We start from the raw sequence: 13,679 nt of genomic DNA, 5'->3' as shown, positions 1-13,679 counted from the left end.
CTCAGTGTTTGGGATGCTCAGTGTTTGGGATGCTTTGTATTCAGGATGTTCAGTGTTTGGGATGCTGAGTGTTTGGGATGCTGAGTGTTTGGGATGCTGAGTGTTTGGGATGCACACTGGCTGTGGCAGCAGATGGAGTCTGCTGGATGGCAAATGGCATCGGTGTCCTGCGGGAGCAGCGGGATGTTATCTGCAGGCAGCAGCAGCCTCGGCGCGTCCCTTTGCAGAGCTCAGCACAAAACAGCGGAGCAGGGAAGGAACTAATTCCCATCCTCACTGCCAGATGGGAGTGAGACCTATTTCTGGCCTGGCTGCTGGGAGAGGAGGTTGCAGGCAGTTTTGGATATCCAGGCTGCTTTGGAGTTGGGTGGCAGGGGCTGTTTAGGTGCTGAGCTGGAGGGATGGAGGAGGGAGTCTTAGAATATGGAGCAAAAGGTGGGAAATCTTTTTTTCCTCACTCCAAATGCTGTAGGAGCTGTGAGGTGCCTGGCAGCAGGGACTGACTGCTCCTGCCCCGGGGAGTGAAGGAGCATTAAAAGTTGGAAGTGAAAATCATGGAGCTGAGCTCTAGCAGCAGAATTCTGCGCATTTCTCCCACTCAGGGATTTGCCCTATATTTAATTTTTTTTCCCTGACTGCTTTAGTGACTCTGTAAACGTTGCAGAGTTTTTGTGTATTTTTTTTTTCCCTTCCTGCCAGATGAAGTGGGTTTGGTTTTTATTGAATCAGTTCCCTCCGAGGATAGAGGTTGTGAGTGGATAAAACCTCTTTCAATCCCATAAAAATGCCGTCAGGGGATTCACTTAAATTTATTTAATCCTGTGCACTTTATCGCGGTCACTTCATCATGGCAGGTAAGTGGATGCTAATGGATCCCTTCTTTTTATGGCCTGCAGCCTCCTGGAATTAGATCCCCCAGCTGCAAATCTCTCGTTTGTGGCTGGCATTTTATCTTCTTCCTTTTATTTGATTAGCAGGAGGGGGGGAGCGAGAGGCAGGACGCCCGTTTTAGGGTATTAAGGCCAGGACAGCTCATTGATTTAATCTCCTCTGACCTTCTGGGCAGTACCAGCCAAAATTTCACCTGGAGGAGACGCTCTGAGGATGCCAGGACTTGAAATCCTCCCATCCCAGGGAGGCAGGATCTCTCGGTGCGGGGTTGTGTTGATAAAAAACACGCAAAGCTTTTGCTCTTCTCTGCCTCGGCGGTGAGTCAGAGTTGATGTGGATTTGCCTCTTCTGATGGCCTGATTCACTCTGCTCCAAACCTGACAGGCCCTTTTCATTGAAACGTTGAACTTCATTGTCACTGAACCATTTTCTTTTATGAAGTCGAAGTGTTTGGGTGCTCTGGGGTGAAGGTTGTTGAATTGCCTGCTCCATTAATGCTTTTAAAACGGAGATATTTTTTCCTGTGCTGTCACAATTCTGCTTCTTTTTCCTTTTTTTTTTTTTTTTTCCTGTGAACTGGCTTTAGCATTTAGTTTTGGCTGCTAAATCTGAAGGGTTGTCCTGTCTGACCTCCCAACTCCAGCCCGTGTGGTGCTCAGGCTCAAGGATGAGGGTGGTCCAGCCCCACCTGTGATGCTCTTGAATCCTTTCCCACCAGGAAAACATATGTAGCCAGGAAATGTGGAGCTTGGATGGAAATTCAGACCAACTTAGGCTTTGGGGAACCCAAAGGCTGCAGGGTTTTTGTGTTGGGACACCACCAAGGGTGGCAGAGGGGTCATCTGCAAATCTATCTCAGAGTGCTGAAAGGCTCCTCAGGCAGCCATGGAATGTGTTATAAGGTGTTATCTCCAGGAAAATCCTACTTGGAGGATATAATGGAGAGTTTCCTGATGGCAAAAAGTCCTTTTTACAGCACCAGCCACCAAAATCAGTCCCAACCCCAGAATAATCTGCGGGGGAAAATGCAAAGCCTGGTGCGGGGAAAATTAATCTGGTGGTTGGTCCCATGTGTTTGTTGGTTCCCAAAGGGATTTATTGCCTCTTGGAAAGGATCTCCCATATTCCAGAGCATCCCTCAGCTCACACTGCTCTCCTGGTGTCCCCCAGGCAGGGAAAGGTTGGTGTTGGAGTGCTAATGAAAAAACTAAATAACGCTGGGAACACAAAACCATCGGGTGAAAAAACAGAGGTTTTGAGTTATTAAGGAGCCACTCACTGCGGAGAGAGGGGGAGAGGGAGGGGATATTGGTGTTTGGGAAGTCCAATTATTTCTCAGCTGCAGACAGTCTTATTAACTTGGGCAGAAAATTAATTACTCTAATTAGAAAAACTCATTGGAGTTTGGTGAGGAGTTAGTGGGGGAGATGACAGGGGTGGGGGGAGTTGGGGAGTCACAACAGCCACGGGAGGGAGGGGGCAGAAGGAAACACGAGCAGTGGGGGAGCTGCTCTGATTAATGGGAGCAAAGGAAGGGATAGGAGAGAGGAAGGAAGATTTTTTTAGTCATAGTGGTCTAAATTTAGCAATTTTAGTCTTGAAAAGACATGAGTATTCCTATATGTGCATACTTGTATGAGTAAAAAATATATATCTATGCACAAACTCATATATATATATATCTATGCACAAACTCATATATATATATATAAAATAAATATAGAATGCAACGCAGAGGAGATTTATCAGCCAGTTTCTGTGGGTGGTTGTATTTATTTCTGATGTGCCAGTCCATCAGCACGGGGGGCTGTTAGAAAGTGCAGGGTGGGTGGGTTTTTTTTATCTTCATGGATTTATGAAGTCCCTAAAACATCTGTTCCATCCTGATTCCACAGTCCTTTGGCAGCCCGGGGAGTGGCAGGGATGTGGAGCTGCCTGGCTGGGCATGGTTTGGGTGCAGACACGTTGAGAGTGCTGCTGGAGGGAAGAGGAGCAGGATCCCTCCTTGGAAAGGATGGGGTGAAGGGAATTCATCCAGGCTTGATGCCTGTGGGGCAAAATGCTGCAGCGTGGGAGAGGAAAATCGGGATTTGGGATTTTTGAAGGGGTCTTACAGGAGTTCAGTAGAAAATCAGCTTTTTACTCCTTTCCTCCTCTGAGCTGTTGGTTACAAAGTGAGTGTCCCACATAGGTGAAGACTTGATTCTCAGGCACATGGTGGGATTCTGGGGATGGCCCTGTGCAGATCCAGGAGCCAGGATTTGGACTTAATGATCCTTGTGGGTCCCTTCCAACCCAGGATATTCTATGTTTTTATGACCTTCTCAACTCAAGAATGCCAAGGCCAGGGATGGGCAAGGACCAGGGTCTGGTGGTCATTCTCCTCATCACAAAACCCGGCAGCCAACCTTGGAATGTGGAAAAAGCTCCAAAAACTGAGACAAAGGCCAGATCTGGGTGAAGCTGAGAGTCACCACGTTTGGGATCGTGCTGCCATCTGTGAGCTGCCACTTTTCCAAGCTGAAGCGATGCCCTGCTCCTATGGACAGGAGGATTTGTGCCTGTGTTTGCAGCTCTACTGCACCCCTGCAAGGACCACCCTGTGCCCCCCATCCTGGGGAACAAAGGAGGTGCCTGGAGGTGACATTGGGGGATCCTCAGTGGCTGAGCTGATCTCCGGCTGCACAGCCCCAGGTTTTCCCCAGTGCCTTTCCTCGGATGGCTTTGCTGCCTGTTACTGAAATAACCTGTCAAGCTCCTGCTAATAATGAGCCATAAGTCAGATTCTCTCTGGTAGGTTGCCCTGGGTGTCTATCACAGGCTTTAGGGGTGACCCAATTATGGTAATTGGCCAATTGTGCTGCTGGTGTTCAAAAGGAATGGGCAAACAAAGGAGGAGAAATAAAAGCTCCCTGGAAATTAGCAGAAATCCCCAATATAGCTATTTTTCAGACCCCCCCCTTTTTGGCATGAGGTGCCTTTAACATTAACCTCTTCATCTGATACCTGCAGAGAACAGTGAAATAAAACCCCAAATGCAGCTGATCACGCCAGTGATGCTCCACTCAGGTGCCCCATCGTGTACTCCATCCCCAGGATTGCTCACAACCCAGACACACAGACATTTGTTCAGCTTCATGCCCGAAACTCTCTATTTAGAGCAGTAGTTTCCCTCCCACTCAGTCATAAGACCTTGATTTTGCGAGAATATCTCAGATTACTCAGAGATGGACTCAAAGGGGGAAGGCAGAGGAGTGATTTCGTTTCCACCCAGCTGTGTGTGACATGTACCTTCAGTTAGTCAGGGCAAGATAAAAGGGAATAAAGAACAATTTTAGCCCCATCCTTGCTCCTTTCCACACGCCACCACCCACCTCCTGTTTCCCCACAGGCCGGCCTTGTGCAGAGCCCCGGTGTTATTTCTGCAGAGGAATAACAATAATCCAGGGAGAACACACTGTTACAACTGCTGCGACCTCCTGCCCAGCCTGCTCTGCTGAAACGCTGCTGGAATTGCAACTTGGCACCGAGCTTTGTAGTGAAAGATTGCTCCTGGCTAATCTATAATTTACAAAACACGCTCAGATTCATTTTTTATGGGCTGTTTTGATATGATGCCATTTAAAAAGCGGAAAGAAACAACGCACCTTTTTTTTAAAGGTTGCTCCCGGTTCTTCTCGCTCTTTTTTTTTTTTTTCCCTCCCTTCTTTTGGGAGGGCACGTTATTTTTCCCACCGTGGAAAGGGAATTTCTTCCTCCTGCAGCTTTCTGGACAACTCCCTGCAGTGCTGGGGACAGAGCTTTGTGTCACAACTTGCACCTTCAACATCCGAGGTGGTTGTGCTCACAACCCTCTGCCTATTCCTGTTGGCTTTTCCCCCCTCTCCTGGCTTGGGATATGTGCTTAGAAGCAGGAAAATGATGTATTTATTGCACCCTCTGTTTTTGCTCAGGAAGGCTGGGCAGGGAGGGAGACGGTGTTGCTTGGTCTTTCCACCTCTATCATCCTCCAGGACCTCCTGCAGCCTCTTAGGTCTGGAGAACTGAGAAAGGGATGTAAAATTCCTCATATACCGAGAGGAAGAGAGTTTCTGCTGGCAGTGGGGTGGCTCAGCACGAGGGTGGAGCCTTTTTGGGGGGCCCAAGGCTTGTTTCTCACATGGCAGTGCTCCTCCCAGGTGTTTTACTGCCTGCAGGCTCCCCTCCTCCTCCCTATGCTGTTTTATGGTGCCCCTTTCTGGCTAATGCAAATCCCATCCAGCATATATTAGTGGGAAGGGCATCATTAGAAGGAAGAGCAGCAGCGTGAAAAGCCAGCCATGAATCTTCTCAGGCTCACAGGGCTCTGTGAGTAGCACAGGAGGGATTAAATATGTTCATCTTCACAATCCAAAGGGAAAGGAAGAGGTTTCTCAGCAGACCTTGACTGCGGCGTGTCCGTGGGGGGATGATGGAGCCGTAATTAACCTCCTCCCTGATGGACACTGAGCTTCTTTGCAATCCCCCACGAGTTGCCCAGTGTGGGAAGCAGTGTCTTGAGCAGGAAAAGCTTCATATCTGTTGATGAATAGAGGCCATGATCTTCAACAAGCAGGAATTTGGATGCAGGGAGCACCATCAGACCTCGTGTTCATTTATATCCGTGTGAGGGCCGGAGCTGGGGGTGTTTTATGCCTCCCTTCATCCATGCAAATGGAATGCCAGCCTGCTGGTGAGGAGATCTCTGCTCCTCCAGAGATGGGTGGGAAGCATCTTCACTCTTCTGACATTTCCATGCAGTCTCAAAGATGTCCAGCTGTTATTTTAGTGAAACCTTGAGTACAGAGGGGCACAAACCACTTCCTGTGCCCCCCAGATTGTCTGAGTGGATGATCCATCTGGTGGTGTGACAGTGACAGGACTCAAGGGAATAACCTGGAGTTGTGTCAGGGCAGGCTCAGGTTGGATCTCAGGAAAAGGTTCTTCCCCCAGAGGCTGTTTGGGCACTGCCCAGGCTCCCCAGGGCAGTGGGCACAGCCCCAAGGCTGCCAGAGCTGCAGGAGGGTCCTCTGGGACACAGGGTGTGACCCTTGGGGATGGGCCTGTGCAGGGGTGAGGGTTGGACTCGATGATCCTGGTGGGTCCCTTCCAACTCAGCATATTCTGGGATTCTGGGATTCTGTGGGCTGCTGGCAGATGTGTGATGGGGACACGAACACAGATCCCATACACAGCTGGCCAATGGCAACTTGGCCACCTGCACTGGGGCAGATGGGTGCAGCAGGGTCTCAGTGCTAAAAGATGGTTGAGGTGCCCCAAGCCCTTGAGGAAGGGCAGTTATGGAGTGAGAAGGTGATCTTGGGAATGTCTGGAAGGAAAGATGGAGTGTGGGCTCTTAGAGTGAGTCCAGAGGAGGTCACAAGGAAGCTCCAAAGGCCGGAGTCCCTCTGCTCTGGAGCCAGGCTGGGAGAGCTGGGGGGATTCCTCTGGAGAAGAGAAGGCTCCAGGGAGAGCTGAGAGCCCCTTCCAGGGCCTAAAGGGGCTCCAGGAGAGCTGGAGAGGGACTTGGGACAAGGACCTGGAGAGACAGGACAAGAGGGAATGGCTTCCCACTGCCAGAGGGCAGAATTAGATGGAATATTGGGGAGAAATTGTTCCCTGTGAGGGTGGTGAGGCCCTGGCACAGGTTGCCCAGAGAAGCTGTGGCTGCCCCATCCCTGTGTCCAAGGCCAGGTTGGGCAGGGCTTGGAGCAGCCTGGGACAGTGGAAGGTGGAACGAGTGAAAGGGGGGTGGGACAAGATGAGCTTTCAGGTCCCTTCCAACCCAAACCATTCTGGGATTCTGTGACACACAGCTCATTGGGGTGGCAGGATGGGGCTGTTGGAGGTGGTGGGTGGCAGGATAGGGCTCTGGGGGGTGGGGGGTGGCAGGATGGGGATGCCGTGACGTCAGTCCCTGGGTTAAGAGGCATCAAACTCCGAGAGATGCCTGAGGAGGAGTAAAGCAGGCTCTGGGGAGGAGCACGTGGGTGAGGAGCATTGAACAGAACCAAACTGATAACGAATGCTGCTGTTCCAGCACCTGTCACAACTGCTCAGGAGTTTAATACTGTGCAATTTCAGATGAGAGAAACATCTTTTAGTGATGATTGCTGCTGCTTTTTTTTAATAGGGGAAAAATATTCCACGCTCCCAATGCTTCCATTTATCCTGTTTTTATCCCTTTTGTAAAGGTGGGGAAACTGAGGCAGCACATTGCACAGGCAGGTCTGGGGTGGAGTGCTGTGGCATCACTCCATCTCCTACCCCATGCTCCTGGAAATCCTTGGGGAAAAGCTGTGCATTATTCTTTGTTGAAGCCCCAACTTGCTGCACAGTTAATATTTAGGTCAGCGGAATGTAATTCCTTTTAAAATCATAATATTATCATTGTAATTTCAAATGTTTTCATTAGGCACCAGCACTCGGGAGCCTGGCACAGGCCTGCAAAGGGGGTTTGTTTCTTGCTCGGGTGTCCTGGCTCCAAAGCAATAGCAAGGAATACTTTTCCCTTCTTTATATCCCACCTTCCAACCCCAAGTGAGGAGCTGATACAGGGATTTGCATCCAAGAAGGGACGAGGAGAGACAGGAGAGGTGTTGCCAGGCTGTCAGTTGAGTGTCGCCTTTTCCAATTCCCCAGCAGGGAGAATTAGCTTTCCTTAAGTGAGTTATTGTGTCTCCAAGTCAAGGCTCTGCTTCCCAAGAATAAAACAAAACTCTCCAGGGATCGGCTCTTAATGCCACCTGCCTGGAAGTCCTGATAGGGGACTTACTGCTGAAATGAATATTCATCAGCTATGATCCTGCTCCCCACCTCGGCAGGGATTACAGCCCTTTCCAGGAGGGATGGCACGGGGATGGCTTGCTTTGGGATGGGGGCAGAGGAGGGGCTGTCTGTCCCCAGATATCCCAAGGCTCAGGTGCAGCAAGCTGGAGTCCTGATTGTCCACATGCTGACTTAGGTTGGGATAAGGCAGAAAAAGTGATGCTGCCTTCCCCATGCACTTCCTTCTTTCCAGCTTAAAGATCCAGGGCTTTTAGACCCCAGGGAGATAATTCCACGCTGGCACTCACCCATCTGTCTGTCTGCAATGGCCCCGTGAGCATCCTGGATTTGCAGCACCTTCACACCAGCCCTGAATATCCTGGGGTATTTCCTGTGCAGGACTTGATCCTCTACCTGGAAATACTCAGGAGAAAACTGCAGGAATCAGGTCCTGGAGAGCAGAGCTCTTTTGCAGCTCAGTTGTCCCGAGCTGGGGCTGGAGGAAGCTCTGCCAATCCCTGCAGCAACTCGCAGGAGATGGCTGGACTTCGTTATGCCTTGATTAAATAACGTTTTTGTTTTTCCAGCAGTTAATCCATCCAATTCCCCTGGCCTGTTGCTGCTCAGCGATATCCACCTGGGATAATTGGGATGGTGCCGGGATGAGGGACATCTCCCACCACCTCCCGCGCTCCGGAGGATTTTGAGCACGATTTTTCCTTGTCGTTTCCTTGCCAAAATCACAACCTGTGCAAACTCTGCCCTGATCAAATCCATCAAGCCCCAATTTCGGAGCCCGGCTGCCATGTGTTGATCTGGGAAATGGACTCGAAATTGGCCCCTTTAATGGGAACACGGCTCCCACAGAAGTGTTGGAATTAGTGGCAGTGCCCTGCTGCAGGCTGGAAAGTTGGGCATTTGATTCCAGCGACAGCAAATTGCCATAATTTCTCCTCCATGCTCCTCTCAAGTGACAGTAAACCTCTCCTTTTTTTCCCCCCTTATTTATTTATTTTGGGAGAAGGGGATGCTACGTGGGCGCTTTTCCCCACCCAAAGGGTTGCCTTGTTTTCATGGCAACCCCTGCTTAGCAGCAGACCTTTTGTGTAGCGAAAAAGGGAGGTCTGGAGGAAGAAAAGGATGGCTGGGAGGGGGAAGAGGCTGGAAATTAGATCCTAAGGGCTGGTTTCTTAACTGGGGCTTTTGGTGTGTGGATATTCTTCCCTGGTATAATCAAACTGGGAGAAGCAAGGGGTAGCCTGGTGTCCCAATGCTGGGTTGGATTTCCAAGGAGAATTGGGGTCCTCAGGGTGCCATTCTCATGGAGCATTCCCCTCCTGGTCCATCAGAACCATCCTGCAGGACATCAGGAATGACTTCTCCTGGCAGAGCCCCTTGTCCCACAGCAAGAGGCATCTCCTTGGGCGACCTCCTGGACAAACAACTCTCTGGCAACACATCTTTGCCAGGGGAGGTCAGCTTCTTAATTTAGATGCTGGAATACAAGTGTGTAAATACCCCAACCCCGATGCTGTGGGGCTGAGCTGTTTACTTTCTCCCTGCCTGAAGGTCATCCTCATCCCCCTGGGTGCTCCGTTGGATTTGGGGCTCTTATTTTCCCTCCTTTCCTGCTGGCAAAGTTTACCCAGGGAGACTCAAATACCAAAGGTCCAGGGGCTTTGCTCCTGGTTGTAAAACTGGGAAAACAGTGAAATGGAGGGAGGGCTGCAAGGATTGATTGTGTGGATGTTTGTGGAGCATTTAACACTGTCGTGGGAAACACCGGAGAAGGAGGTGAATAACTTCGTCTCTGGAGCAGGTTTGTGCAGTCACTCGAGCAATGAGGACCCCCCTCTTGGGGTGGGGATAGTCCCAAGAGCCTGGAATCAATGCCTGACCTAATATTTGACCACTGGACTCCTCAACCCTTGTGCTGGTTGCTCAGCACGTCCCGGGGTTTCTCCGGGATGAGCTGAAATCCCTGGGCACGGGATGTGCCTTTGGGTGTTGAACACCAGCAGTGCCAGAGGATGGAGAGGATCCCACATCTCCTGGTGTGGTGGCACAGGAACTGCTGGGGTTTTTTTCCAGTACCCATCTAAAACCCAAACAAGAAAAGTGAGTTTCTTTCTCCACCTTTTTACAATTATTTATCTCGCTGTTGTTTTCCTTGGGCTCAGCGTGGAGGGGGATGACTTATACCTGCTGGAGTTAGGAGCTTTTTATTTTTAACCAGACCTGGCCCTAAGTCACCCAGCTCCCCTCAACGGAGCTGTAAATTTTCTGAGGCAGCCTGGCAGCCAGTGAACGGGGTGAGGACACTGCGAGAAATGAGTTTTTGGGGGTATGGAGGGGATGAGAAGCTCTTGGCATCCTCTTCCGAGGAGGGAATTGGTGGAGGGGTCATGGCCCAAACAGCCCGAAGCATTTCTGGGGCTGTTTGTATAGGAAAATGGGATGAGGTGCTTCTCTTCTCCCTAAAGGAATATTGTCTAAAGAAATTATGGCAGGATGGCAGTGTAGCACAGGAAAATGCAAAGGAGAGCACACAGGTGTGTGTGGAGAAATCTGTAAATAAGGCTTACAAATAAAAACCCCAACATGAAATGCAGCTGTGAAGATCCCAAACTGATGAAGATGGTGCTTTTAGTGAGGCAATTCGCCTCACCAAATTGATATATTGGCATGAGCTGCCTGCCATCAGGTCCCAGAGGCTCGGGAGGGAGGGAAGTGGAACCTGATCCTGGTTTTTTCACTGGAAAAGCAAGGAACAACCCACTGTAGTGGGTTCAGTGGTGAATTAACAGGGTTGGCAGCCGTGGAGGAAGAGCTGGTTTGTGGGTTTTGGGCTCCTGTTTGGTTTTCTGCTGGTGTCTGAGTACTGGTGAGCCCCTTTTGAGATGCCCTTTTCTGCTGGAATAATGTGCCCCCCCTTTGCTCCAGGGCACATTGCTCCAGGCAAGCTCTAGGAATTCTAGACGAGCTCCTCCCCTTTGTATCTGTGTGTGTATCTGTAAGGGTGTGTTGCCACCACTGCTTTATAATTATGGAATGGGGTTTTTTTTGGAAGAGACCTTAAAGTCCATCCAGTCCCAATTCCCTGCCAGCACAGGGACACCTTCCACTAGCCCAGGTTGCTCCAGCCTGGCCTTGGACACTTCCAGGGATCCAGGGGCAGCTACAGCTTCTCTGGGCAACTTGTGCCAGGGCCTCCCCACCCTCACAGCCAGGAATTCATTCCCAATATCCCATCTAACCCTGCCCTCTGGCAGTGGGAAGCCATTCCCTGTGTCCTGTCCCTCCATCCCTTGTCCCCAGTCCCTCTCCAGCTCTCCTGGAGCCCCTTTAGGCCCTGGAAGGGGCTCTGAGGTCTCCCAGAGCCTTCTCCTCTCCAGGCTTAACCCCCCCCAGCTCTCCCAGCCTGGCTCCAGAGCAGAGGGGCTCCAGCCCTCGGAGAATCTCCGTGATCTTCTCTGGACTTGCTCCAGCAGCTCCTTGTCCTTGTGTTTGTGGCCCCAGCTCTGGTTTTCCATCCCTACACCCCACACTGGAGCTGCAGTGATGCCGGGGCTGAACGTTGCTGTGAACTGGGGAGGAGAAATCCAAGGGTATCACTGATTCCTCGGCATCCGGAGCCAGCTGAGCCTGATTCCAGCCGTGCTCCACAAGGGAAGGTTACAGCTCTCTCTTTCTTCCCCCCCTTTCCCAGCCAGCTCCATCCTATGATCCCGACTGACCTTCTTAAAAGGGATCAACCGCATCAAATGAAGAGATGAAGAGTGAAGGGAGGAGCCAGGAGGGGGAGGAGGAGGAATGAAATTAGGAGCAGATATTAATAACCATGTTAAATATTTATCTGACCTCCTTTCACATGATCCTTTTTAATGGTGACCCAAAAAGCTGATGTGCTAATATTCACTCTCGCTCTCCTTTCTGCCTCTCTGTCAAAGCTTTGAGTTTGAGCAGGGAAAAAAAAACCCACCACCTTCTTTCCCCCCTCTGTTGCTTTGGGCTGTGGGAGAAATGGGGATCCCAAAGGAGCCTCGGTGAATAAAGTGTCCCTGATGACCACGGAGGTTGCATTCATGGACTTCTGCCTCAGTGTTGCTCCTTCACATCTGACTGAAGGCTTTGTTGGGTGTTTTAAATTTTTCCTCAGTTATTTTTCAAGCAGCTCTGTTCTGAATGGCCCCAGGCATTTTGAGCTGAAGCCTGGGGAGATGTGGCTGCCTTGGAAACTCCCGCTCAGAGCTCAGGGCCAGGGAAGCTTTATCAGCTCCCTGATTTCGGGTGGGGTTCAAGTCATTAGTGAAGGTTGGTGAGTTCCTGACCCATTTCGCTTCTCCACACCTCAAAGCCTGTTTTGTTGGAGTGCAGCAATGGCTGCTGTGGTTTGACCTGCTCAGATGAAGATGAGAGTGGGGAAGTGTGTGAGAGCTGTAGGGTTTTGGTCGTGGCTGTTCCGAGGCCGCTCCGAGCTGGAACACAGGGGAAAGTCAGCAATAATTCAGTGTAATTTTAATTCAGGGAGTTCTGTCGCCTCTTTCTGATCACATTTGTGCTGTTTTTCCACTTATCCCTTCAGTTTCCTTCTCCCATCAGCTCCTGAATTGCAGGAGCATCAACTGTGCATCCAAACTGCTCCGTGTTTTCCATCACCTCATCAGCTTGCCTTTTTGCTGCCGAAGTGCCTGCTGTGCTTTCTCTCTTGTTTTGGTGGCTCAAAGCCTGTAAAAAGCCCTCGAGAAGCAACGTGAAATATCCTCTCCTATTATGGTATTTGTCTTTTGAAAGGAACCTGAATCCATTAGAAGCAGGACTGAATACAGGAGTGGGATTTTTCTAATCTCACCGACATCAGCCCCCTGGGATGAGACCATTTCAGTCAGCTCGACTGGATCCTCTGGGATTTAATTTGTGTTTCAATTTAAGCATCAATTAAGCCACAGCATTGCCCCCCTTGGCCTTAGTTTCCTCTTTGCAGGGGGGAGCTGAGGGCACTTCCCCAGCTCCAAGAACCAAACCAGGTGAGTCTTTCCCTCGCTCCAACATCCTGCGGAACCAACAAGCATTTTAGTGGGGCAACACTTCTTTTGGGGGCTAAATTAGTGGAATTAGGGATAAATAGTAGCATTTAAATCTACTGTCAGAGCACAGAGGCGCTGGAAGAAGTTGTCCAGAGTGGTTGTGGACTCCCCATCCCTGGAAGTGTCCAAGGCCAGGTTGGATGGGGCTTGGAGCAACCTGGGCTAGTGGAAGGTGTCCCTGCCGTGACAGGGGGTGGAACAAAATGAGCTTTAAGGTCTCTCCAAATCCAAACCATTCCATGATTCTGTGATTTTTCCAATGGAATGACTGTTTCTAGGACCTGCTACAGGTACGAAATTAATTGCTTTTATTTTAGGAGAAAAAGAAAAATCTTTTTTTTTTTTTTTTCCATTCCTGAGCTTGTCCTGGATGGAGATTTGCTGCTGAGAGTCTTTCACCAAGTCCCCGTCCCCACCGCCCCGAGCAAGACAGAAACGTGTTTAATCTTCCTAAATGTAATCCTGTTGTAGAACAGGAAATTCTCGGCTGGTCAGAGAGGATATTAAGATGCCTGCTCTGAAAAGTGTTTGAAATTATCATCATTAATCTGGAAATGATTATTGCTTAGTTCAAGCTGAGTAACGTGAAAAATAAAGTTAACCTGAAGTGTATACGGGTAAAAGTAAATTGGATTTTTTAAAAAGCTCTCGTTTGCCTAATGGAAGATAAGATTAATAGCACAGCTGGGGAATTTAGAAAAAAAGTGCAGATTTCCAAAACTTAAAGCAACTGGTGTTTGAGATGTTTGGAAGCCTCCCAGCTGGGGAGAATTTTGTCTGGTGCTCTCCCATTCAACCAAAGTATTCCCTGAGTGTCATTCCATGAGCCGGAGGTGTTGTGAGTGGCAGGTGGGCTCAGGGAAGGGGTGGGGGTGCAGGTGTGTGAAATGGGCTACAGGCACCTGATTCATCTTC

The 13,679-nt window shown here is 49.9% G+C and overlaps 1 protein-coding gene across 2 annotated transcripts in view; it reads left to right on the top strand.

Moving 5' to 3' along the window:
- The window catches only part of LOC113952903 (protein CEPU-1), a 231,655-nt gene that overhangs the window by 28,020 nt on the left and 189,956 nt on the right, over window positions 1-13,679 (top strand). Inside the window, exon 1 of one of the 2 annotated variants that reach the window (XM_027655452.1) lies at window positions 831-854. The exons of the other annotated variant lie outside the window; for it this stretch is intronic. Within the exon in view, the coding sequence (XP_027511253.1) occupies window positions 848-854 (7 nt within the window). The 5' untranslated portion in view covers window positions 831-847. Of the gene's footprint in view, window positions 1-830; window positions 855-13,679 lie in introns of those variants that run through there. 2 annotated transcript variants of the gene reach the window in all.

Source organism: Corapipo altera, unplaced genomic scaffold (assembly GCF_003945725.1).
Source record: "Corapipo altera isolate COAL_440 unplaced genomic scaffold, ASM394572v1 71, whole genome shotgun sequence".
In the NCBI taxonomy this organism is placed as follows: domain Eukaryota; kingdom Metazoa; phylum Chordata; class Aves; order Passeriformes; family Pipridae; genus Corapipo; species Corapipo altera.
This window is presented reverse-complemented; position numbering and strand designations above follow the sequence as displayed.